The sequence below is a fragment of the Pangasianodon hypophthalmus genome, chromosome 7, assembly GCF_027358585.1.
Source record: "Pangasianodon hypophthalmus isolate fPanHyp1 chromosome 7, fPanHyp1.pri, whole genome shotgun sequence".
Classification (NCBI taxonomy): domain Eukaryota; kingdom Metazoa; phylum Chordata; class Actinopteri; order Siluriformes; family Pangasiidae; genus Pangasianodon; species Pangasianodon hypophthalmus.
In genome coordinates this window covers 21,282,837-21,310,014 of record NC_069716.1, presented here as the reverse complement: position 1 = coordinate 21,310,014, position 27,178 = coordinate 21,282,837, and the positions used below count along the sequence as shown (strand labels likewise).

The 27,178-nt window shown below is 36.9% G+C and overlaps 2 protein-coding genes across 3 annotated transcripts in view; both read left to right on the top strand.

Annotated features, from left to right (window-relative positions):
• The window catches only part of LOC113529108 (serine-rich adhesin for platelets-like), a 37,460-nt gene extending 13,923 nt beyond the window's left edge, over positions 1–23,537 (top strand). Inside the window, 29 exon segments of the mRNA XM_053235281.1 lie at positions 2,982–3,063; positions 3,169–3,206; positions 3,956–4,089; positions 4,367–4,664; positions 4,772–4,949; positions 5,289–5,404; positions 5,518–5,569; positions 9,071–9,155; positions 10,453–11,281; positions 13,788–13,849; positions 14,035–14,073; positions 14,414–14,430; positions 15,354–15,460; positions 15,763–15,824; positions 16,292–16,330; positions 16,425–16,456; positions 16,542–16,597; positions 16,675–16,794; positions 17,140–17,264; positions 17,647–18,544; positions 19,353–19,434; positions 19,546–19,583; positions 19,770–19,964; positions 20,130–20,261; positions 20,770–20,903; positions 21,186–21,231; positions 22,626–22,710; positions 22,816–22,937; positions 23,063–23,537. Of these exon segments, the coding sequence (XP_053091256.1) occupies positions 2,982–3,063; positions 3,169–3,206; positions 3,956–4,089; positions 4,367–4,664; positions 4,772–4,949; positions 5,289–5,404; positions 5,518–5,569; positions 9,071–9,155; positions 10,453–11,281; positions 13,788–13,849; positions 14,035–14,073; positions 14,414–14,430; positions 15,354–15,460; positions 15,763–15,824; positions 16,292–16,330; positions 16,425–16,456; positions 16,542–16,597; positions 16,675–16,794; positions 17,140–17,264; positions 17,647–18,544; positions 19,353–19,434; positions 19,546–19,583; positions 19,770–19,964; positions 20,130–20,261; positions 20,770–20,903; positions 21,186–21,231; positions 22,626–22,710; positions 22,816–22,937; positions 23,063–23,104 (4,245 nt within the window). The 3' untranslated portion in view covers positions 23,105–23,537.
• Positions 23,538–24,465: 928 nt separating this feature from the next.
• Positions 24,466–26,832, top strand: tmem216 (transmembrane protein 216). 2 transcript variants are annotated; one of them, XM_053235430.1, is made up of 6 exons: positions 24,466–24,805; positions 24,889–24,902; positions 25,019–25,112; positions 25,821–25,913; positions 26,031–26,232; positions 26,457–26,832. In XM_053235430.1, the coding sequence occupies exons 1-6, from the start codon at positions 24,517–24,519 to the stop codon at positions 26,470–26,472; spliced, it is 708 nt and encodes a 235-aa protein (XP_053091405.1). In that variant the 5' UTR covers positions 24,466–24,516; the 3' UTR covers positions 26,473–26,832. The 2 variants fall into 2 exon arrangements, with proteins under 2 accessions (XP_053091405.1, XP_026774148.3); XM_026918347.3 differs by having other exon boundaries at positions 24,774–24,902.
• The last annotated feature ends 346 nt before the right edge of the window (positions 26,833–27,178 follow it).

Here is a 27,178-nt window from a genome sequence, read left to right as displayed (position 1 = left end):
AGAATGTCTCCTAGGGGACCTGAAGGGCGGTAGATCACATTGATGAGAAGGCTGATCTGAGAGGTAACTGTAACTGCATGGTTTCAGTGCCCACCTACCACCGCTGTTTGAGACTGAGACAACAGCAGAGGGTAGATGAAGTTACCAGTAGCTCGGCCTCTGGTTTGTGGATGAAAGCTTCTGGGTCTGTGAGATGTGACGAAAGAGACTGTTTTGAGGCACCTAGGTAGCCTAGTCAGGTGTGAGGTCAGTGAGTTTAAGTAGGGCTGAGAGGGAACTGGTAACACTAACTGAACAATAAGAGGTAACAAACACTACTAAACATAACATTTTCTATCTAAATTTATGCTTCTATCCATTGCAGCATATGCTTCTGACCGCTAACCTTCAATATATCTTAGTAAGCCCTCCCCACAATTCACACCTTAAGGGAGACTGAAACTTCTGTTGATTAGCAACCTGAGAGCACTAATTAGCAAAGACCAACAAGTCCAAACAACACTACAGAATCAGTAATACTAGTGGCAAGAATCTGGATCCAACAGAGTCAAGTAGATCACAAAATAGTAGTTCACAAAATTCAGAATTCTACCTTACCAGTAAAGAATAAATTCAAGATAGAACAGCTTGTGCAATGCATAAAAATATGCAGATACAGGACAATATTGTCACACAATGTTGACATCAAACATAAGAATGGAGTGATCTCAAAAATGTGATCTCAGTGACTTTGACTGGGGCATGGTGGTTCGTGCCTGACAAGCTGATTTGAGTTTTTCAGAAAATGATCCTCCTGATCTCCTGGAATTTTCACACACAGCAGAGTCTAGAGTTTACACAGAATGATGTGAAAAACAAAAAACATCCAGTGAGTGGCAGTTCTGTAGGCAGAATCACCTTGTTAATGAGAAAGGTCAGAGAAGAATCACCAGACTGGACTGTTGTAGTCCATCTGCCTTAAAGTTTGATGTGTTGTATGTTCTGAGACACTTTTCTTCTCAACACAGTTGTAAAGAGTGTTTTTTTTTTTTGTTTTTTTTTGAGTCATCGTCACCTGTCAGCTCTAACCAATGAGGGGCGATTCTTGAGGCAGGTGTTTTCGCCTGCAGATCTGCTGCTCACCAGATGTTTTTTGTTTTTAGCACCATTTGATGTAAAGTTTATAGACCAGTGGTTCTCAACTGGTTTGGCCATGGGACCCACATTTTCCCATGGTAATTAAGCTGTGACCCAAATTTATTTCTCAAAATGGTTCACACACAATACTAACATGAACTGTTAATAAAACATATTGACACTTATCCTGATGAATAGAATGATCACACCTGCATGCTAATCCTTAGCGGTAGACTGATGAAAAGAATCACAACTGCATTTACATCTGATATGACAACTATATCTCATAATAAACATTAGCTGTTTCACTTAACAGACATTTGGGAAGCTAATGAGATAATTTGGCGATGTGCTTTACTCCTGATAAGAGTTTCAAAGTCTGAAATGTTTAATGTTTAAGACATGTTTAATGTGTTGAGGTGCTCAAACACATCAGCAAAATAAGCAGCTCGTGTGAGCCAGACTTTGTTGTTTAACAACTCAGCATAAGGAGAGTTATTCTCCAAAAGGAAGGCAGCGATTTCTATTTTAAGTTAACCGTGACAACACCTTTCCCCTCGAAACCCCGTGAACTTCTGAGTGGTACAACTCAGAGTGTACGTGCTCAGAGCCCAGGTCTCTGCACAGATTTTTAAAACACCGGGCGTTCTTGGCACTTCTTTTAATGTGGTTCACGACTTTGACATCTTTTAATGTTTCCTCAAGCACTGGCACCATATTCTTTGCTGCTAATGCCTCTCAATGCAAAAAGCAGTGATTCCAGGTCGCTTTTGGTGCCCTCTCAAGAATTCTTTTCACCACCTCTCAGTGCTTCCCGGTCAACTGTCAGTTGTGATTCCCACACACTTTTCTCAGCCCAGGTCCACTGATCCCAAGTATAAATCCACAGTGTTGAAAATGTCCTCTGCCATTGTAGTAGTAGGGAGATCTCTGCTGCAGAGAAATTGTTCCTGCAAATCCCCTTCCCACACGTCTCACGTAAACAAGTAAAGTTGCTTGATTAGCAATGTCTGTGGATTCATCCATCTGCAAAGCATAAAAAGCGCTGACCTGTACATGAGCTATAGTCTGTCATTTTTTTTATCAGACATTTTGCAATGTGCCTACCTATGGTATCATTTAACAGTGGTTTGTTCTTCAGCTTACCCACTGCAGATTGATCTAGCACCTCTCTGACAATGTCCATGGCTGCAGCAGAAGCTCTTTTGCTATTGTGTGGGGCTTCTTTGCCTTTGCAATACGGTGAGCTACGTAGTAAGATGTGCTGAGTGCCTCTGAGGGCAAATCCATATTTTATATATTCAGGGTCATACTTGTGCTTCGCCATATTTATTGCTAGAATAAAATTATTATTTGACATTGTCACCTTTCAATTAGGGGTAACGTCAGCAGCTTTCACGCACTTCTTTCAAAATAAAAGTCCCACATCAGAAAAACATTTAGAATTAAGTCTTCTTTTGTTGTTGTTTTTGTCTCATTGACTACACACTCCACACCCCACTCAAAACAGTCCTGCAACCCACTTTTGGGTCATGACCCACTGGTTGAGAAACACTGCTATAGACTGTGTTGTGTAAAAATCCTTGATTATCAGCAGTTTCTGAAATAATGTCTGGTACTAACAACCATGCCATGGTTAAAGTCAATAAGATCACATTTCTCCATTCTGATATTTGATGTGAAAATTAACTGAATCTCTTGACCTGTATCTGCATAATTTTATGAATTGTGCTTCTGTCACATGAATGGATGTTTGCATGAGCAGGTGTACAGGTGTTCCTAGTAAAGAGGTCAGTGAACGTATATAAATTTCTATATGAATTTTAATACAAATTTGTTTTTGGGTTTGCTTTGCTTTTTTACAGGAGGACCATGACTTCCTGAAGATACTTGAAAATTATGTGACCTTAGATGAATTCATGGAAGAAAATTCTTCAGATTCTCAAGGTCTTCTTTTCACAACTGTCAGAACACTGCCGCACTTTCTTGTTTTTTAACTCTTGTAAGGCAGGTCTATAGACTTATAAATAACTGTACTTATATGCATTTCAGAATCAGTTGAAGCAAAGGCCTCAATCCCAAAAACTGAGGTTAGTCTTCTTTTCAGATTTTGGAAACTGGTGTTTTATTTTCAGTGATCGCCTGCAGGGGGATGAGGACAAATTAGATCTTGACCCATACAGGTTCATACAGATTTTTAATGGTCTGTGACTTATTTTAATCTGTTGGTCTTATTTATTATTATTATTATTATTATTATTATTAACAACAACTTTCTCTGAAACATTTCAGGAAACTTTTTCGCAGGTGTAAAAAGTAAATAAAAATAAGTCTTCTCCACATTTTAGCTAAGCTGTCAGTTTGTTCTGCATACGCACGGGAATGCTTAAAAAAGATAATGTTTAAAACTACTGTAGTTTGTACCACATGCATATTTCAGCATCAAGGGCCTATGTGAGTAAGGAATAAAACACAGCGGGGTGTGGTGTTAGAGGAAATAAACTAGAAGTCTTATTTTCAAATAACAGCACATGCCGAAGTGTTTTATTGATTTTATACCAAGGCAGTTTGCATTAATTTTGTATTAATTAAAGAATGATATATCATACTATTTAACCAGTTCATATTTATGTTTAATGCTGTGAAATATCTGCGAAACAAGTCAGTTTCTGTTACCACTTACATTGTGTCAGTTATAAACAGTTATTCCCTCACCAGTTCTCTTTTTTCTTTCTCTTGAAGACAGTTTCGCTACTGAGAAATTGTGTCTTTATATGAAAGCACTTTATTAACTATTTTCAGGCCTGTAAATTGGTTGTTAAACTAACTTTTGTTATAGGGTTTTGTTGAGATGGCGCTCGCATCTGATGCTGAGAGAGTCGCAGCCAATTCTAAAAATCAAGATATTGTACTACGTGGTAACGTCTTGAAGATTAAAATGTCTGAGAAATTCTGCCATCTACCAGAAGAAGGGTAATTCTTTTAAAGGATATTAATCCTATATATATGTGTCTATATGTGCGTGTATGTGTGTGTGTGTGTAATTATATATATATATATATATATATATATATATATATATATATACACATACATACATAAAATAATATATCCGAATGTGTATTCTGTATATTTATCCTGTTTATCCTAGACACTCTGTAGACAGTCTCAATTTATATGCACATTACGTTTTTAATCTATTGCATGTAACCGTAGTTACTTTATGCTGATTGACTCTTTCACATGGCAGACACAGACCCCCACCCTCAGAGGACAAATGGCCAGCCAAGAGGGAGCACTCTGAGGAGAGAGAGGAAAGCCAGAGCAGTTCCTCAGCAAAAACTACCACCATGAATGAAGAGGAACCCCCATCCAAAAAAGCTAAAGAGAAGAAGCCTAGCGAGGAGAAAGCTCTGAGTGTACCAAAGGAGGAGGATGTGGAGGTCAAATCTGAGCCTTGTGAGAGTGTAGCTGAAGTGAACAGTGAGCATACAGAGGAACACAACACAGATATGACAGAAACTCAGAACGTGGAACTCAAACCACCGGTCAGCTTTCAGTGTCCTATTTTTTTCTTATTTGTTTCTGCATGTGTTGGAAACGGTTCAGCTTCCTGTTAACTTTGCTTTTAACTATATCTCTCTGCATTGAGCAGAAGGTTGAGAATGACATCGATGTTCCTCCTACTGAATCTTCATCTGTTGCATCCTCTGCTGGTGTGTCTGAGAAGAGCCAAGAGCCAACTGAAGCCCCCACGCCTCCAACTGAGTCTGTCACAAAGCCTGAAACCATTATAGATGCTCTCAGTCCATATGAGCCAGACGTTCCTGTGGGTAAGCCATCATTGAAGAGTCAAAGGCAAAATCAAAATGAGGGCCTGATCCTGATTATGGATTAATTACAGTGCCTTGGATAAGTATTCACCCCCTTGAACTTTTCCACAAGTTGTACTACTACAACCTGGAATTTAAATAGACTTAATATACAAAATTTGAAAATTGCAAAAATATTCAGAAAGCAAAATAAGCTGAAAAGTATCCGATTTAGTCTGATTTAGAATGAGGAAACATATTTTTAGGTGGAAATTTGCCTGAACTATATTTTTTCCCCCCTCTTTGTGCACAGAGAAGTGGTGCTGATTAATCACTAACAATAGTGCACTATTATTTCAGGTGTGGAGTTTGTGAAGATGGGCTATTACTGTAGAGTGTGCTTCCTTTTTTACTCCAATGAAGACACTGCTAAAAAGGTTCACTGCAGTAGCCAAGCACACTACGAGAAACTCAAGGTGATTTCATATGGCTTACATGTTTTAATATGTGATAAATCTGCATTAAAGAAAGAAATATACAAATGCAGGCTGTACTCATTCAAATTCAACTTGTTTTTTCTGCTTTCTAGAAACACCTGGAAAAGGAGAAGGCCAAAGCACAAAGTAATCATGAGAAGAACTGAATATGGAGGAGTGTAATTGGTACTGTACAGTATTGATTTTGGTGTCATTTTTAGGTTGATTGTGTCATTTATCCATTTACTGTTTTTCTTACATGTGTATTAGAAAAGTTGCCCTATCCTCATTAGAAGAACAGAGCCCTTTTATGGCTGTTTGCTTGTTGTGAGATATATATATTATGTTCAACCTCTGTAACATTAAAAACATTCCTCACACTGTTTCCTGGTTGTGAATTCATGTCTCCTGTCATTTTAAATATTTTTTGCATTGCTTTATTCATTTTAGTTTTTTCAGACAAACTAGTGCAGATGACAGGTAATTCCCTTTCTTGTTAAGCGTTAACTGAAATCTGTGAAAGTTTGGTTTTCAGGTCAGATTAAAAGTTTATGTACAAGGCTTCTTAGTGCTTTACAAATTTCTCTTGTTTTCTCAAATTTTCTTCAGTATTTCTTTTCCTTTGAAATACTGGTTATAGATGATTGCAGTATGAAAATTCACCCTCTAACCAATCATTAAATATCTTTGTGTGCTGCAACCACCCTTACAACAGCAAAAGATTACAGTAACTAATCTTGATGAACATTTATTCACTGAATGATGCCAATGTTTCCCTTTCTTTAATATCGCCATGCATAATTAACCATGATCACTTTGGGTGAAGAAAAAAGTTTGTAAGGCGCTCTTTTAGTTTTATTTATCATTTCAATGCAGGGTTAAAGCATAGTCAGAACTGTCTGCAATAGTCACTTCTTACACTGTATATTAAGTTTGGGACACCACGCTTGTCAAAATGTTTTCAATATATGGGTGCTTTCTTTGTACCTTATGTGCAAAAAATAGCATCAGATTCAAGCCATCACCCAAGTGTGCTCTGGGGAAAATCTTTGGCCTTCTGTGTCAAAACACTTTTGGTTTTCTCGGTTTGTTTGTTGTTTTAGTTCACAGGCTTGGGTAGTCTTAATATAAATGTAATTGCAGAATGTATCAGAAAATGGACCTCCCCAAAGAGTATCCTACCGCTGACAGTGTACAGACCCAGGCTGTTTCTGAGCTGCAGCAGGTCTTTCCTCTTACTTACTGATCTGCAGGTCAGAGCCGTCTTCTTAGGGTATCTGTGCCCGAAAATATACTTGTTCCCTTGCTCTGAACTAAGTCCAGGTAGAGAGCTGGTGCTAGTGTTTAGGTCCCCACAGATAACCAGAGCATGGAGCTGGGAGAAGATCTTACTGTCATTTGAGGTGTCTAAAATATAGGGTGTCCCCAAAGTCTCCATACATAGGATACTATGTATGCCACTACCACAATGTTTGTGTCTTCGTAAGTGGATTTTCATGGACATCCACTTCTCGGTTGGTCCACAAAACCTCCAGTCTTTTTTAATTTGTTAATAAGTTTGGCAACAGTGTCATGTGTGATGTGTTTTCCATGTTTCCTATTAAAAGTCGATCACAACCTTGTGACAGCTTCCCGATCCGGCCATGAGAATGATTTCAATATGATGTTCTTTTGTCAAAGGCATTCTTAAAGGATATCTAAAAGAAAAAAATACAATATAAAGTATGAAAAATTTTGGAAGACATTTTGCTAAAAAAGTGTTAATTTCCTCTATGTATTGAGGCTTTTGGGACATCCTATAGTTATTAATTTTAGGACACATGTGGGGCGGCCCAGGAAAACGAATGTTGCGCCAGCTGAATTGTGGAAAACAGAAAAAATGACAAAGTTAGATTTTGGCCAAAAGTGATTTTTGACTAGTAAACCAAACAGAAACTGGGGGGCAAAAATGGGCAAAAAACTGTTATCAGAACTTTTCGGGAAACAAAAACAAATAATCCCAGAACTTTTTTGTTAGCTGGTTTCTCATAGAGAATCCGGATCCACCGCAACCCTGAGAAGGATAAAGCACTTAGTGAAGATGAATGAATGAAAGAAAAATTCGGCTAATACGAGACAACATTATTCAAAACTCCATATTAACATAATGTAATTGGTTTTAGTTTTGTGTGTGTGTGTGTGTGTGGAAAGTTCCTGTGTGACAGTAGTATTTACCTCATGTGTCTAAAAATTGAATCCCTGCTCTGAAGTAATAATAGTGAACCTGTTATGCAATAAAATGCGCAACGTTAAAAAAAAAATCTAAAATGACAACTTTCTTGTAGTGAATTTCAACCTTGGGAATGATTATTTGAGTGTGTTATGTATTTTTAATCCGTGTCATATGGAGGCTTTTACTTTGCCTCATGTTCTATTTTTTCTCTTGCGGGAGGAATTCACGTTAGCTGTCCTGCTAGGCTACATTCACTAAATTCAACAAAAGGTAAGTTATAGTTGTTTGTTTTTAATTTGTTTGTCTCTATCGCCAGTTCAGTTTTGGTGTTTAATCGAAAGGTACATGGCTGCAGATGAAAAACCAATGGCTTTCAGTCAAAAGTGTAAAAAGTAGCTAGATAGCTAGCTATGTAGGTACCCTGAAGGGACGTGTGAAGCTAATGCATGAAGCTCGTATAGTCTTATAGAAAATGTCGATATTTATCCCTTTCATGAATAGTTTGTAGGGAATAGTTCGTGTATCCATTTGTAGGAAAAATATAAAATATGAAATATCTCTAAATCACGTGAGACCATTGTGGTAATTTAATATAAGCCATTATCCTGATTTCTGTTGCTCTTTATGACTATTTGCCATTCTCAGTGCAGCATTTCTCTGTCATCTGTGGAAACTCTCTGCACAAAAGCCTAAATCAAGTAAAAAACAAAAATGGTGTCAAATAAGCTCTATTGAACGCTGCAGCCTTTTAAAATGGAATATTTTTAAATCTCCAACCTCCGTTATGTCATGTAGCAACAGTCGTAAACTGCATAAATGTAAAGAATATTACTATATTTTGTAAATATGGCAAACAAAATGTAGAATAGAAGTAAAAATGTTTTCACTGATGTCTTTGATGCATTTTATTCCTACACATGGACAGTTCATTTATTTTAAAAATTTATATGACATGCAATTTTGAGTAATAAAAACTATCTAAAGAATCTGAGTATGTGTTTTAATAATTAACACATAATTTATTCATATTTTATTAATCAATAATTCAATCAGTATCAATATTTATATTTTAAGCCTACTTTGACTTTTTACAATGAAATCCTGCAAAAGCCTTATGATTTTGTATTGCATTTGAAAACACAAGCAAATATTGGCTTTGTTACCATCCATCATTGCTGATGATGGCTTTCAGTAAGACTCTAAATTGATAACCAAATAGATTAGATTAGAATAGATTACATGAGACAGCTTAGATACTTTGTTGTGATCATGAAGCAAACTACGATGTTAGAGTATCAACCAGAGCAGACATACACTTGGTGGCCATTCAGTATACTGATACTGGACCAACACTCACACACACCTACAATATATGTCACTTTGTAGGTCTATAATTATTGACTGGTGCCCAGCTGTTATGCAGCTGTGTCATCTCCCTCTACTTTGTTCGTCAGTGAACAAGGACTACCAAAGGAGCACCGCTGACCTGAGTGGTGGACCACTCCCAGAACAGCAGTGTATGGATTACAAGGCACTTGGGTGCAAGAGTGTCCAGTAGTAGTAAAGATAGTAATACCACAGTACTTTTAAATACTCAAATCTGATTCCGGTTGTGGTTCAAACCACAGGTTTATATTAATGTACTCCTTAACAGCTCATTCACAGTATACAATATACATATAATCATTGATATGATGAAGGTAGCTTTGAGGAGAAGGTTATTTACCATTCATGGAAGGAATGTCAGGTGTCAGCGCTTTATAATGACAATAATTTTTCCATCATGGGAGAGTTCTCAGGACAGAAGAGTTTACGTTTTGTGGTTTCTCTGTTAAATAGCAAGCTGCATTTTTGACTTAATAACTTTAAGTGAAAGTAAAAATGTGGTGGTGAGGGAGTGACTGTTTATAGCTGTTGTAACTTAAGTGATAACAGGAGCTTGTGTTGTGGACGTTCCACAACATTAAATGTAACTATAAGCAGTTAAACAGTATGCCCTGTCATATTATTAAATGAAAAATTGTAATTGTTGACAAATTGCTGTGGTATAAGAGGAATAGCACTTCGGAACTTAACATTATACGAAAATAATCAACTTTGGGGTGATTACACACCACCACGTTATTGATTATTTGCTAGAACAGCATACCCGTCATGTTTTCTTCCTCATTTAGTAATCAGTGCAATGCTAGTAAGGTATTCGTGCAGTCGTGGCAGTGAAGTGACTTGTTACAGTCTTATCACTGTCGGTAGGAACCACCTGACGTGTAGATCTATCAAGTGAAGTAGCCAGCCAGCTAGAGAGTCTCAGATGTTGGGATGGTCTGGTATGCAAAACAATAGCCTCTATTTTTATTCTAGCTGCTATTTCTTTGTTTCAAGAGGAGAATGTGTTCCAATTTGGTGGACTTGTTTGGGCGACAACAGGAGTCTAGTCGGCAACACACCTTTTTATTGTGAGAACTCCATTAATCCTTAAACAGTCCAGTGAAGAGAAGACCTTTGTTTGCAGATCTTTGCTAAATACATGCCTACCATGAAAATTTCTTCAAGCACAGGAAAAAGCATCTAGCTAGCCTCGCAATTATCAACACACCCATTTCAGAATTCCTGTGTCATGGTGTGTCAGACATGATTGCATAATGCACCAGCATCTGAATGATTGTCTCACTGATGCTTGAAGGTAAGTCAGAGTTTGTTGGCTCGTTACTTGGCTACGAGAAGGACCTTGAGTGCATGATTTTCTTCTTATCTACAACCTTTATCGACAGGTGAATGATAGTCTGCAACTCGACCAGCATCAACTCCTCTTCCTTGAAAACTGCTCTTGCTGATCAGCTGCTTCCTCTGCTGTTTTGTCATCTGGAAATCACCAGCCCTGCAGCATGTCACAGAAATACCCCTACACGAATACAGGGGATGACTTTATATCACATCAAAACATGTATGCAGAGTCATACCAGAGACAGTACCGGCCACGCATTAGATCCTCGTCACAGGAGCAAAAATGCTCTACAACATCTTCCAACAGAACTGTAGACTCTCCTGTCCACTTACCCGGGATGGCTTTGTCATTTCTTCACAGCTGTGGACTGGACCTGAGCGACCTTGCCAACCTTGCAGAACTTCCTGAGCATCTCATCACGGTCGAGACACTTCCCAAACTGCTTTTACAGGTCAAAGAACGTAAATTGTCCAAAGCTTCATCATCTAGGCCCAGCACAAGTCAGCCACTTGACGATACCTCGACTCGTCCCCGGGAGGGTAGTAGCCACACCGAACCTGTTGAGTATCCGATTGATCGACCTGCGCATCCAGTGTACCCTCTTCCTCCAGAGCAAGTTCAAACCTGGCAAGACCGCTGGGGGAATCCTCGAAGAATGAGTTCTTTAACCACCAGTACCAGCGGTTCCAGCACTAAACGCAGCAGTGTTCGAGACTACAGCATCTCCAAGGACACTGACCCATACTGCGATACCACAAAATCCTCAGAGGCCTCATCGTGCTCTTTTGTTGATTTTGGACCGAGGCCTCTCCTTTCCCTGAGATTAGAGCCACCTGTTATTACACCTACTAGGAAGGAGGCCTCAGACTTCAATTGCAAACTTCCCCCAGCTTTTCCTCATTTGTGTTGTCTCTGTGACATTTCTGTCCGTTCTACAAAGGTAAGTAGCTTCTTGAGTTTTCATACAGCTATCATTACCACCTCGTCACCAAACCAGCTAAAGATGTAAATTAATATCAGCTTTGGACACTCCGGTAAGTTTATTGGTAAATGCTATTGCTATAATATCTGTACTTCAGCCCATGAGTGTTGTTATATTTTTAAAAATTTTATTTAAAGTGTATAAAAAGTCTACACACTCCTGTTAAAATGTAAAAAATGAAACTAAGTTAAACCTTGTCAGAACCTTTTTCACCTTTATTGTGGAATTACAACATATGAAAATCAAGTGACAAACACCCAGAAATGTTTTAGGGAAAAAAGAAAAACCAAAAAATCCAATACCCAGCTTGCATAAGTATGCACACCCTTTTATACTTGGAAATGTGGCAGTGTTCAGAATCAACCACTACATCTGTCATCAATTAATGTTACAGATTAACCCCAAATAAAGTATAGCTGTTCCTATTGGTTTTTTTCCTGACATCTTCTTGGTAACATCCAACTGGAAAAGCCCTGGGCTGCAAAGAGCTTACAAAGCAGGTATGGGATCTCATTGTTGAAAAATAACCATCAGGAGAGGGTTCCAAAAAAAAAAAAAAAAAAAAATTCCAAGGCATTGAATATACCATAGGACACTGTAAAGACAATAATCAACAAGTAGAGAAAATATGGCACGACAGTGAAATTACTCAGAACAAGACATCCCTCTAAAAGTGATGAGAAGACCAGGAGAAAACTGGTCAGGGAGGCTGCCAAGAGGCCTACAGCAACATTAAAAGAATTGCAGCAATTTCTGGTTGCTCCTTAGATGTGTCAACAATCTCCTGAATTCTTCATATGTCTGGGATATGGGGTAGGGTGGGAAGACGGAAGCTTTTTCTAACCAAAAAAAAAAAAAGCCATCCAATCTCCCAAAACCATGTGGAATAATGTGTTATGGTCTGATGAGACCAAAGTTGAGCTTTTTGGCCATAATACCAAAAGATATGTTTGGCAGAAAAAAAACACAGCAGTTCACCAAAAGAACACCATCCCCACAAGGAAGCATGGAGGTGGCAGCATCATGCTTTGGGGCTGCTTTTCTTCAGCTGGAACTGGGGCTTTAATCAGGGTGGAGGAAATAATGAATAGCTCCAAATACCAGTCAATTTTGGCACAAAACCTTAAGCCATCTGCTAAAAACACTTAAGATGAAGAGGAATTTCACCTTTCAGCATGACAACAACTGGAAGCAAACCTCCAAATCAACAAAGGAATGGCTTCACCAAAACAAGATCAAGGTTTTGGAATGGCCCAACCAGAGTCCATACCTAAATCCAATCCAAAATCTGTGAGATGACCTGAAGAGGGCTGTGCACAGGAGATGCCCAGCCAATTTGACAGAGCTGGAATGCTTTTGCAAGGAAGAATGGCAAAATATCGCTAAGTCAAGGTGTACCAGACGGACTGACTCTTACCCAAAGAGATAGAATGCTATGTTAAAGTCTAAAGGTGCTTCAACTAAGTATTAGTTTAGGGGTGTGCACACTTATATAACCAGGTTATTGTACATTTTTTATTTTGCATTTTTTTCCTAAAATGATTCTTATTGTTTTTCACTTTAATTTATAGGTTAAAATTTCACAATAAAGGTAGAAAATGTTCTGACATGATTTATCTTGGTTTAATTTTTTTTTTTACATCACCTGCTATTTTATTAGGGTTGTGTAGACTTTTTTATTACCATTGTAATGTATGTTTCCATTTGCAGTTTATATTGGTTATATTTTTAGTATGGATTTATTGATTTCTTGTAGTTTTAAGTTCATATTGATATTTTCTCTCCATTTTATATGTATTTTAGTTAATAATTTTAGTTCTATGGGCAGAGTTAATTTTTGCCAGATTTAAAGAGAATAAAAATACACAGATTTGTGTAACATTAACATGTTTTTTTTTTTTTAAATAATGTTGTCTTTTAACATTTTTAACAGTAATCTACCCATTTATTCTGGTAGTATGAGGTAGTATGAGATAACCGTGAGTCTGACAGACTAAGTTTTGGAAAGTTGGCAACCTTTATTGACAATTTCTGCTGAAGTTATAAGTCCAACCAGAACTCAAGCTTTTTTCAGTAGGCTAATGTTTTTGTATCAAGTGGGTGTGGCACGAAATGTTGCCATCAAATACCTAAAATTCACCATATTTTTAAGAATTAAAAAACAAAAAAATATTTGTGTGCCGTTTTATTTCATTTAGTTTCAGGAGCATTTTTAGTTTTGTTTCACTGTCTTTTTCAATTAAATTTTTGCTTATTTTAGTTTACAAAATGGTTTGGCATTGTCTGTTAACAAAAATAATCTTGGTGTATGACACAAGGTGTTATGACACATCCTGCCAGTGGTGAAGCTAATTATCTGGAACATGCTGCGAGACATATTTATTGTACTGTATTTATTGGAGCTTCATCTAATTCTATGCAATGTGGATGTATTTTTGTTTTTTTTTTCCCCTGCTTTTTATAGGAGTGGTTTTTTCATGTTCAAGGTAGTGAGCATGCTAAAAGTCAGCTTGAACTTGTCAAAAAGTAAGTGCATGCCTCAGCTGTGAAAGCTGTGTGGTTTACATTATATTACATGATATTATATATTATATTGCATTATTAAATGGATTACTGATAAAATGTTGTGTATATTGATAGGTTTAGGAAGATAACAGATGCTCAGTTAGAGTTTCCATTGTTGGTGAATTTATCACAATTTTTTTCTGTAGGTACCCAAAGTGGGATCAGACTGTTGAATCGGCGAGAAGGTAAATAAATCTTGTGAAAAGAACTTTAATTACAGTTCACTTGTTTTCCACTGATTTGAACAGAATCAGAACAGTTTTCATTATTTACAATAAAATCGTTCTAATTTAAAACAATGTGTATTGGACAAAACTTGGGATGTGTTCATGCATTAATACAGGCATCTGCTTCATTGCCCTATTCATTTTTGTTACTATTATACTGATAAAAAATAACAAATGATTTTCCTTTGGCACTATGCTCTTCTCTGTTTTCTTACTCCTTCTATGTCATCCTATTCTGCACTTATTTATTTATTTTTACCTATTACATAAGTCTAATGTTATATTCTTGTAATTTCAGGAATGAAAGCTCGGAAGGTAAAAGTCCTCCTCTCCTCTTGAACTTGTTAAACCTCATATAATCTAATGCGTTGCTGGTACTATATCACTCAGGCTGGGGTTGTACTTGCTTTTAACTACATGCAGACAAGATGGCTCCGCATATCTTCTTTATTCCTTCAGTGTGTTGACGGTACATGTGCGAAAGTATGAACATGACTAATGCGAGTGGTGCAATACCATTGTAAGTAGTAGGGCCGGTATAGTGCAGACTGATAAACTAGAGTGATGTTTCGGAATAGTTTTTTTAATATTAACATTAACCAGTTGCCTACTATGGTTTGTGTAATATACCATTTGTCATATCCATCAAAGTCCATTATTGTACCAAGGCACTCATGACACCTCATAACAGTTTTAAAGAGAAACAAACTTTATTATTAATATGCACAGTATATTAGATATATACCGAAGTTGGACACCATGTAAGCTGGTGCAGAGCAACAAGTGTGTGTCTCGTAACAGTTGGCATGAAATTGCTAAAGAATTTACAGGTTGACAGAGAACCTGATGGACAGGATTGTTTTGGCTCTGACGTGCCATCTAGTAGATGCTGCTATTATTACTCCTGATGAATAAAGGGTACACAGGCAAGTGTACATGCCTTTAGGCAGCACCAGCAAATGTACAGTGAGAGAGGTTTTAAATTCTTTAGATCTTGATTGTTTGAATTGATTGTTTGATCTTGATTGAAACCATTCTTTCAGAAAAAAATAGAGCAATGTTAATTGTGTGTTGTTTCTAAGGTTGTATTTTTTATTAAGACTTGATCATGTTTTCTGAGCCATTCTTGCAGGAATGTAGATAATGGCAAAAGCCTCACAGACTTTATTTTCATAGTTATCAGCTGTATGATGAAATCACTGGGTTTCTTAATGTATTAATTTATTTCAATTTCAAAGTTTACAAGGTGCCAACCAGGAAGGAGGCTTCAGACTTCAATGGCACCGTTCCCCCAGTTTTTCCTTACTTGTGTGTTCTCTGCAACATCACTGTCTTTTCTGAAAAGGTAAGTAGTTTTCATAGAGGCAGCTTTACTACATTTTCTCATGTTCATATACCTAGGGAGCCAGCTAAGATGTTCAAATTAACAGAGATTTAACACCGAAAAAGCAGATAAGGTAAAGTAAGCTTTAAAAAATATATATTTTGCAATCTGTGATGGAATCTGAACATTTCAGTTCTAGGCTGAATAACTAGCTCATGTTGCTGGATACATACATACATGTTTTTATTCAAGCTTCATGTGAATGATGAACACCACTGTAATTATGTGCGATCGGATGTATGCAGAGTCTTTCTTTTTTATAGGAATGGTCTATACATGTTACAAGTGGTCAGCATGCTAAGAGCCAGCTTGACCTTATGGAAAAGTAAGTCAATCATTCAATCAATTCAGCAGCCCTATTACTGAATGTACTGTTACAATGTTTAAATATTTTTGCTCTGCTCTAAAATTTTACATTTTACACTAGAAAATATAATTTTACTAGTCATTTGGAAGCTGTAAACACGGTGTGTAATATGCATAGTAGGCTCTTCTTATTTCTCTGACTACTAAGATATCTTCAGAGATGGCCAGACTCAACAGACTCAGCTTAATGGCTTCAGACATTTACCTGATTAATGACTAGGTTACAGGGAATTCAGTTGTCATGGCATGTAGAAATCACCAAAACTGTATTCGATCTAGATGTATAGCCCCTTCACATGCAGCTGTTAAACATAGAGAGACAAGAACAATAGTTTGTGCCAGTGTATTTATTAAAATACTTTAAATATTTATAATGTTAAGTGGATTACAGATGAATTTACATTAAAAGTGATTACATTTCTGTAGGTACCCAGAGTGGGATGGGACTGTTCAATCTTCTAGAAGGTAAACCAATCTGGTCAAGAATTGGAAATGCTCTTATTACACAAAGTTTTAAAATACACTTATTTTTTTGACTAATTTTTTGTAATTTTATTAGAAATGATGGTCACACCTCCACTGACATAAGAGGTAAAAGTTCACATTTTTTCCTGAGCATGTTAAAAATGTTAGTTCTCATAATATCATATAGTAATTGTGCTGTATCTCATACAAGATGGAACCTCAAAAGAAAATACTTCAGACATGAAGATGTCACAAGCGAAAGATGAAGTAGGTTTAATGTTGCCATTTGTTACTGAATATTTTAATTCTGCAGTTGACCAGCTGTTTTTGTTTCTGTTTTTTAGCAGAGTTCTCGAGTTGTAAGCTTCACACCATTACCTGCTGGAGATGGGATCAGTGCAGAGTTGACTGCCATTGCTAAATGTTTTGGATCTGTCAGAAAATCCTTGTTTCTGCCAAACCAGGTACAAAGCTCATTGCATATGTGGACGTTAATATTCCTTAGTGTGGAAATTGGGATTTTAGGTTTACATATAAATATGAACAAAATTACCATACCTTTAGTGCTCACTGTTAAAATGGTCATTAGATTGTAAGATAACGTGCTCCTGTTCATTTGAATGTGTGATGTAATTCATTTAAAATTACATATGACTATAAAATGGTCTAAACTTTAAAAAAGGAAATGGCAAAATGGGCCTTTTTGGGCAATTAATTCATAACTGCAGTCCTGAACCAAACTGTCAGGTGTTCCTTATTTTTTCATGTTCACTTGTGCTTTCTAAAACTTTACTTCATCTCTTCCACAGGGTTTTGTGGAAATGACTTGTTTAGCAGAAGCCAAGAAATTGGTCGAACACTACTCAGCCAATCAACTGAAATTAAAAGGCAAATTAATTCAAGTCACCTTCTCTTGTGAATATAACTCACTAAGGCAAGTAATTTTTAATCATTTATATGAATATAGGTGGTCTTCATGCATTTTGTAGCCTCTAGCATGATATTTTTATTAATTGCCTTCAGATTTGTAATTTAAATTCAAATCTGATTGATCACACACAAACATACACAGCATGACATGCAGTGAAATCCTTTTTACGACTGTCTGTGACATCAAAATAGAATTTACTTTTATACAGCTAGAAAAGGAAAAATATAAAAATATAAGGGATATAAAAGATAGATGGCAGCAACAGTATGACTATATTTGGAATAAAGTGCAGATGTGCAGTTGTATGTGCAATACAGTGCTGTGCAAAATCAAGCTGAGGTAGTTGTAGTGAAATTTGTGTCCTTTCCTTGCTTTTATGGCGCAGAGAAGCAGAAGTCAATGACAAAACACAGTCCCGGAGCTCTCACACCCACAGGAGATCTAGCCCAGGCAGGGACAGCATTCAGAGGGACTCTCCTAGTCCCAGAAGAAGACGTTCGTCAGAGAAAACCCACTCTAGTCCTAAGAGAAGACGCTCGTCAGAAAGGACTTGCTCTAGCCCCAAAAGAAGACACTCATCAGAGAAGACTCATTCTAGCCCCAAGAGGCAACGTTCATCGGAGAGGACTCATTCTAGCCCCAAAAGAAGATGCTCGTCAGAGAGGACTCATTCTAGCCCCAAGAGAAGACGCTCATCAGAGAGGACTCATTCTAGCCCCAAGAGAAGACGCTCATCAGAGAAGACTCATTCTAGCCCCAAGAGAAGACACTCATCAGAGAGGACTCATTCTAGCCCCAAGAGAAGACGCTTGTCAGAGAGGACCCATTCTAGCCCCAAAAGAATACGCTCATCAGAGAGGACTCATTCTAGCCCCAAAAGAAGACATTCATCAGAGAGGACCCACTCTTCTAGGAGTCACCATGGAAAAGAGCGAGAAGATTCTCGAAAATCCAAGGAGAGCTCTAGTACTTCCTCACATTCATGCCATTCCTCAAGCTCTGCTGCTAAAGATGAAGCTACAAAATCAAACGCAGATACAGAAGAAAGGAGAAGTGTGAGCAACAGCTATGTTGAAAGCGTGGATTCAGACAGTGACCTTGAAGGACTAGAAGTGATAGCAGATGATGGTGAAGAATTGGTGAATGACATTGATGATTATGAGCCCACAACAAGTGACCAGGAGAATGGAGAAGATTCTCCAAATGCTGATACAGCAGAAGCATCGAACAGTCTGAAGGAGGGCCAAAAGTTTGAAGAACATGAAGACCAAGAAATAAAGAAGGTACTTTTACTGGAACTGTAATGTTTACACTGACTGGCCACATTACTGGGAACATCAGTACTCCTGCTCATTCACGCAGTTACCTAATCAGAATATCATGTGGCAGCAGTGCAATGCATAAATTCATGCAGATACAGGACAATACTTTCAGTCAATTTTGACATCAAAAATCAGATTGGGGTGATCTCAAAAAAGTGATCCCAGTGACTTTGACTGAATGGTGTGAATGGCAGTTCTGTGGGAAGAATCACCTTTTTGCTGAGACAGGTCAGAGGAGAATGGCCTTATTGCACTGTTGTAGCTCATCTACCTTAAGGTGCAATGTATTGCATGTTCTGAGATGCTTTTTTGCTCACCACAGTTGTAAAGAGTCACCATAGCCTTCCCATCAGCTCAAAACAGTGTGGTGATTCTCCTCTGTCCTTTCTCATTAGCAAGGCATCTGTTTCTCACTAGATATTTTTCACACCATTTGATGTAAATTCTATGGACTGTTGTGTGTAAAAATCCTAGGAAAAGTTTGATACCAGCAACCATGGCATGGTTAAAGTCAATAAGATCACATTTTTTCTTCATTCTGATGTTTGATGTGAACATTAACTGAATCTCTTGACCTGTATCTGCATGATTTATGTATTGCACTGCTGTCACATGAATGGATATTTGCATGAATGAGCAGGTGTACAGGTGTTCCTAATAAAGATGTCAGTAAATGTATATACATTTTTATATGAATTTTAATACAAGTGTTTAAACTTGTGTTTGGTTTTTTTATTTATTTGTTGTTGTTTGTTTTGTTTTTTCACAGGAGGACCATGACTTTCCCAAGATCCTTGAAAATTGTGTGACCTTGGATGAATTCACGGAAGAAAATTCTTCAGATTGTCAAGGTCTTCTTTTAGCTTCATAGCTATCAGAACATGACAGCTTTTTATTGTTTGTTTAGCTCTTGTAAGGCAGGTCTATAGACTTATAAATAACTGTACTTACATGCATTTCAGAATCATTTGAAGCAAAGGCCTCAATCCCAAAAACTGAGGTTAGTCTTTTTTTTTTTTTTTTTTTCAGATTTTGGAAACTGGTGTTTTATTTTCAGTGATCACCTGAAAGGGCGTGAGGACAGATTAGGTCTTGCCCCATACAGGTTCATAAAGATTTTTAATAGACAGTGACTAAATTTAATCAATTTAATCTAATATTTTTTTGGTTTTTTTTAATATTTAAGGAATCATCAAATGAAGTTACTACATCCACAAATCCTGTCTCCTATATGAAGCAAAGTGATAAAGAATCTGATTTGCCTAAAGAAGAAAGTACCAGCAAAACAACTGCAGAACCCAATACCTCAGAGAACCTAGAAGATGCTGTTGATCAGTCTAAAGAGGAACAGGACACTGAGAGAGTGACAGACGACCTCAAGGTAAACAAACCTGTTATACTCTCATGTTTATGTATATAATTCCATTAAGAATTCAGAATAGGATTTCTTCATTTATTATCATTATTATTATTATTATTATTATTATTAGTAGTAGTAGTAGTAGTAGTATTACATATAGGAATAATATTCTCTGAAATATTTCAGGAACCCTTTGGCAAAGTCCTTGAGGTCAAAAATCTACCAAGGGCTGAAAACTATACAGACTCAGATTTTATGAATATCATAAAGCGATATGGAGACGTAACCCACCACGTGCTGTTTCGCAGTTGCAAAAAGGTAAATAATAATAAGTCTTCTCCACATTTTAGGTAAGCTGTCAGTTTGTTCTGCATTTATAATTATGTATTTATAACAGCTGTAGAATTTGGAAATGTGTTAAAAGGTAATGTTTAAAACTACTGTAAGGAATAAACCACAATGGGGTGTGCTGTTAGAGAAAAATAAAAAAAGTCAAAGTCTTATTTTCAAATAACAGAACATGCCAAAGTGTTTTATTTTTTTATACCATAGCAATTTGCCAATGATTACAATTTTTTCCATGAGTTATTGTACTTTATCAGTTTATATTTATGTTTAATGTTGTAGAACATCTGCGAAACAAGTCAGTTTCATTGTGTCAGTTATAAACAGTTTTTCCTTGCTTCTGGCACACATTCTTGAGTGTGTATTTCTCTTACTCCCCCCACCAAGAGATTTATTTTAACACTTTTTATAATTAAAGTCTGTCATTTTATTCACTATTATCAGGACTGTAAATTGGTTGTTAAACTAACTTGTCTTACAGGGGTTTGTTAAGATGGTGTTCGCATCTGATGCAGAGAGAATTGCAGCTGATTCTAAGAATCAAGATATTGTACTACGTGGTAACATCTTGAAGATTAAAGTGTGTGAGAAGTACTGCCATCTACCAAAAGAAGGGTAATTCTTTGAAAGTATATTAATCCTATATAACTGCAAGTAGGAGTATTCATGAGAGATTTTTGACATGGTCAAACATACTTGAATGAGAAGGCTAACAAGGGAATGTACTATTAAGATGCATCCTGTCATGATTATAAAGGATTTGACCCATGTTATCAGATGGCTTTCAACCTCACAGTGCATAATGCAAATGTTCAAGGGCCAAGTTTTAGCACAGCTTACCATGTCTCCTTAAGATAAATTTTAGTCTTGCTTGTTTTTGTCTTTCTCTCGGTTTAGTGTTGATTCTGATGATGAAGAGATTAGAAGAGGAGAAATATCTAAGGTGAGTACCGATCCTTGTTGAGGACACATGGTGTAGATTTAGGTAAAAAGTAACATTATACAGTGGATTTGGAAAGGATTCAGACACTTTACTGTGTTATTGATTTCATTTAAAATTGAATCAATAGCTTCCTTCCTGTTTGTCATACAAAGATGTCACTTACATGTTCTTAACGTTCTTCCCAAACTCAAGGCTATTTTTTTGGCTTGCTACGATTTTTGCCACCAGCCTATTGGTGTGTCTTTGTGTGTCTGTCTGAGATTCTTGTTAGTACGTTATGTCAAGAATGAGAGGTTGAAAGTTTTAGGATTTATATGGAATTATCATTGTAACCAGAAGAGGAACTGATTAGATTTTGGAAATCAGAATGGGGTCAAGGTCACAGCAAGGTCAAATGTCTGAAATAGTTTTTCTTCCAGAGCTGCCTTCCTGTTTGTCATACAGAAGTGTTACTTACATTTTCAGTTTTAGGAACTCAGGGTCAAGGTAACAGCAAGGTCAAGTGTCTGAAATAGTTTTTCTTCAATAGCTTCCTTCCTGTTTCTGAAGTATAATTGAAGGGTACCTCTGGCATACAGATTGTTTGACGTTCTACTTGCTGGCCATTAATCTATACACAATAATCCATAATGACAAAGCAAATATATTTTTTAGAAATTCTTGCAAATTTATTAAAAATCAAAAACTGAAATATCTCATTTAGCTAGGTATTCAGACCCTTGGCTAAAGCATTCCAAATTGAGCTCAGGTTCCTCCTTTTTGGTTTGATTTTGATTTCTCTAGAACTTAACTGAAATTCAATTGATGAAATGACTTTGAAAGACATACACCTGTGTGTATAAGTTCCCACAATACACAGTGCATGTCAGACCCAAAGCCAAGCCATGAAGTCCAGGGAACTCGGGGTACAAGGACCTGAATACTTTCCAAACCCACTGTATGTGAAGACGTTGACAAGCATCTGAAAAAGAATTGAACAGTCATGACTCTTTATTGTTGCGACATCTTCACTGCCACATTGCAGAGTTGCTACAAGCTGCTGTGTTTTCCTTGGGTAGTCACAACAATATGCACTTAGACTACAAATGTTTCTTGGAAATTATTTGTTGTATGTATGGAAGAAAATAAATGAAAGAATAAATAAACAAGTTTGGTGATATTTGTGCTGAGATAGTGCTAGATGTGGTTAGGGCATATATTTTACCTTCATGTTGCTCATTTGCATAATTACAGCAACACAAGAATAATTCTTCAGAGCGTTACTGTCCAACTGTGTGTCCAAATGTTTTAGTTGTTGAAACTTTTTGTATCTCAATTTTTTTTATTTAATCCCAAATAAACGTATTGCTACGAATGTATTATTACTATTATTGCATATTATGTTCTTGTTGTAGGAGTCCAATAATAAGCAGCAGAGTGGTGCACTCAATGGTATCGCAGAGTCTTCAAATGAATCTCTCAAAACAGACGAGCCAGTAGGTAAGTGATAGAGTATCCTGTTCTGCTGTTACATATTACTTTGTATGATTGGTGAAGTATGTGGTGTGCTACTTCACAGAACCAAATTCGGGTGTTTGTTCACAGGAACTGAGTTTGTGCGGCCTGTAGTGGGATACTTCTGTTCCCTGTGCAATGTCATCTATGCCAGTGAAGAGGAAGCAAAAGACGAGCACTGCAGAAGTCCATCACACTATGAGAAAGTGAAGGTAAACGTTCAGGTGTTTGTTTCTTTTAACCAGATTGCTCTGAATTTTAATTTTCATGTGATTTTTCTTACCAAAAAAATACTTTTTTGTACTGACCCTTTGTATGTTTTCTTGCACTTTCTTAGGAACACAAGGAAAGAAGTGGCTCTGTGGAAAATAAAAAGTAATGTGTGTATATAACTGAAAGGCTGTGAGAGAAAGAGAGGACAGTTTCAAGGGCGCAGAGTGGACCGGCCCCCCGACCCTAGGCCAAATGAAGACTGTCCGGAGTGGGGAGGAGGAGGGGTGTACAACTTGACAGGTGCCTGACTCCAAAGGCTTCTGGTTGTCCCAGTTAGCACAGATAATATAGACAGGTGTCAGCCTTCTCTTGTTGTCATCATATACTGTCCTGTATCATAATTGTGTTCATGTGTTTTAATAATAAAACAATTTTGCAGGTACATTTTATTCATTGTATGCCAAGGAGGCCTCATGTTCAGCTGAATTTGTTGTTGAAATGTTTTAACAACAATATCCAACTGAATAAAATGGCATATTTATTTTACTGTTGAAATTGATGCTATTTTTAAATGTGTATTAAACCATGTTTCCTGTTTATCTATGTGCACATTTCTTTCTGTTTTGGGAGTAGAAAAAGCTAATTGCAGAAGCCATGTGACAGGTGATATTATTAAGAATACTATATGGATGGCATGGTGATGTAGCAGGTAGCATCGCAGGCTCACAGCTCCAGGGTCCCCAGTTTGATCCTGAGCTTAGATTACTGTCTCTCTTCTCCCAGTGTTGATGTGGGTTTCCTCCGGGTTCTCTAGTTTCCTCCCACCTCTCTAAAACATGCAGGTAGATGGATTGGCTATGCTAAATTACCCATAGGTGTGAATGAATGTGTGCATGCTGCCCTGCAGGGAACTTTTACATAAAAAAGAGAATGAGAAACCCACAGCTGTAAAATGGTATATTACCATAAATAACCATAAAATATCTATGAGAATGAATAGATACGTTCACTGAGAGACACATTCGTACATTAGTGCATAGAACTAATGTTAAAAATGGAATGAATGGAGAGTTGGGTGTTGTTTTATATAAAAGTTTAAGAGATTATACTGGGTGTCAGAAAAGTCAGGAACTAATAAGAGTACCAAGAAGCACTATCTCTTCCCTTTCGTCCAGTGTTAATTCCATTTTTCACCTGAAATGAAAAAATAAATATAAAATAATTGTAAATAAATAATACAAATACAAAATCACATATATGTAGTTTAACTCCCATTGGTTCTTGACTTTCTTGGTTCTTGACGGACATCCTGAGATATAAGGAGCTCATCTCTTCAAGGAAACCGCTGATTTAGCAACACTGAACTTGTGTTTTATTGCGCATGCCCGTCCTCTGAGTTCTGATTGGCCCGCAGTCACATGTATATTTCGCGAATTTTCATTGGAGAAGAAGTAACGGTCGCTCCCATAATACGACGCCGTCTCCATGGTATTCCAATATGGCGGCCAATGGTAAGTGGCTTGTAAAGAATTAAATCGTTAGCTGTAACTGGTGTTATCTTTGGCTAAAAAACTAGACATGGCCGTTATCTGCAAATACTTTTATTGTGGATATCAAGTGAAACAAAGGGATTTTTTTTTGGCTTTGTTGTGCCTGCCGTTAAAATTGCTTATAGTTATCTGTGTAGTTATCATCGTACTTGGTTTTGCTCAAGCAATTCTAAAGCCTTTGTCTTTTTTTTTTTCTTTTTTGAAGGGATATACTTTACCTCAGCAGTTATTGTATGTGGGGATTGTGAAAGTTGTTCAGCGATTTTATCATCCCCATTTTATATGGGCTGCTCAAACTAACGATCTTCATAACCTCAGTAGATTATTAATTTCTCTAATTTCAGTATATAAGTCATCAGTTAATGTGAAACAGCACTGTAACCATTTTTTCCCTTTGTAGGACGGCACCCCATTGTATCCTTTCAGTATAGTATTAACTCCTGCTCCTCTATCTGTACTGTACTGTTTCATTAAATGAACGTCTAGAGTTTTTCAGCATTTTGACATTAGCCTTCTTAACCAAATATCAGTTGTCCTCCATGCCCCTGCAGGTCCTGTTTTATTTGAACTGCTGGTATTATGCTGCCTTCTTTATAGCTGAAAGTCTAATGTTTATCTATAAAGGTAAATGACCATGATTTCTTTCTTATTTCTGAATTCAAGAGTGAAGTGAGCTACACACTCAGTTTGGTAGTTTATTAGGTACACTTACCTTGTATGTTCACTCATTGGCCCGTATTATACTCCCTCCATGGGGCAGTATGAACATAGGGCCACTGCTGCCCCGACATGAGGGACACGGATCATTCTCAGAACAGCAGTGAGCCTAACATGGTAGTGATGTAGTATGACTGTACCAGGAGCAACAGTACTGCTCCAGTTATTAAATACCTCAATGTCACTATTGCTCTGCAAAATACTAGAGGAAAATTAACCCAAAATGCACATGGAAAAAAGGCTACAGTCTCTAAATGTGCATGTACAAGGTGGATGATAAAGTAGGATATGAGAATACACAGTGTTTAAAAACCCTGGCAACACTTCTGTGTTTATGCACTACAGTGCCACTCACTACAAATTGATGGGCTACTGTCAGTAATATGTACATTTTAGCTATATAGAAGATAAAATTGTAAGTGGGTGTATCTACAAGATAGGAATTCCTAATAAACTGGAAACTAAGTGTACGTATGTGAAGCAGGTTTTATTTTACCTTGTTTAATTGACCTTGTATTTTATTGCGTGAATAGATTCGATTTTATGTAAATTTGCACCATTGAAATTTAACAAGTGATGAATATTGATGATATTCATGATCAATTGCCTCTTCAGGAATATTGCTGCCATACCCCCAGGATAATCTTATACTGGATATTGTTCTGTTGCTTCTCTACCTTGGTCTGGAAGCTCTGCGACTATTTTATGGTGAGTGTAAAATAATGCTCAGGTGTATTAAATCATGGATAAGCATTTCACGTGCTTTGTAGCAATTCTGACTTTAGTTGATGACTTGGTGATTGATGACTTGGTGACCTTTTTCAGGCTGGAAGGGAAACCTGTGTGAGCGCTCTCTGATGCTCGTTGTTAGTGTTGGTGTCTTGGTGCCCTGCACAGTACTAAGCGTCTACTATCTGCTGCTGCAGACTTTTATACTGCGTCTTGAATTTATCCTCAATGCTATCTTACTCTGCTTCTACGCTTTGGAGCTGGTTCTGGCTCTAATAACCATTGCAGCTTTTTCCAGGTAAATTTTATATTTGTGTGTTTAACATCTATTTTATTTGACAGACAAAAGCATTTTTTTGAATCTTGAGTAGGTGACTTACCATATCATTTAACTCATTCATTCATTTGGAGGAGTGGTAGGGTAGTATGTTTGCAATATCTGGACCATTTATGTTAAAATTGTTTTAACATGTTAATCTTTGTTGTTTGAAAGTCTGATTATCTTCCTTTTCATTCTTTCAGGGCCAGTGTTTATTAAGGATGTTTATGACAACAAGGAAATATTCGTTAGAATGAGTTCGTTAGTATTCTTGTGTGGTATCCAGTTTTCAGCATAGCAATGTTTCTCATCATTGTGGATCCGCACCACTTACTGCACTTCTCATCCTCTTTTAACGGCAACTGAGATCACTATCAGACATGTCCTACTTTAAATGCGTGTGAATGAAGTACTTCAATATTTCTGAAGTACTTTCATTATTGCCACAAACCTTTTTTATTGCTATTTTTCCTGCACTATGTCTTTCTGACTGTTTTGTATTTGATTAGAGATTGTTTGTATTTTGATAGTACCAAACGCACTTTTAAATAAAAGGAAATTATTTTTTACTAAACATAATTTCCTTGTACAGTACTTTTATTGTGTTAATTTATTAGTTCAAGTTCACTTGTGAGTAATTTTTGTTTTATTGTTTACTGAAGCATGTCTTAGCTTTCCATGAATTGCAAATATGCCCTAAGGGAAAAGTTTCCTGTGTTAGCTCTGCAAAGGTTTAAAACGTCTCTGGAAATAGACAATATCAGTTATCAGGATTCTTCTGAAATTTGGAATGAGGGATAACATGTCTTTAAGCTTAACAGGTTAATTAAGCTTTGTATATATGCCATTATTAATGTACTAAATCTGTATTCGTATATTTAATATTGTTATGCAATTAATAATTTGTGAATATAAAGCAAGAACT

What these genes read in the sequence shown, in the direction of transcription:
- tmem216 (XM_053235430.1), top strand. Translation starts at nt 24,517, where the DNA reads ATGGCCGTTATCTGCAAATACTTTTATTGTGGATATCAAGTGAAACAA. An exon ending in TCTAATGTTTATCTATAAAG is followed by an intron (nt 25,113 to 25,820) that starts GTAAATGACCAT and finishes TTGCCTCTTCAG; the next exon opens with GAATATTGCTGCCATACCCC. An exon ending in AGCTCTGCGACTATTTTATG is followed by an intron (nt 25,914 to 26,030) that starts GTGAGTGTAAAA and finishes GACCTTTTTCAG; the next exon opens with GCTGGAAGGGAAACCTGTGT.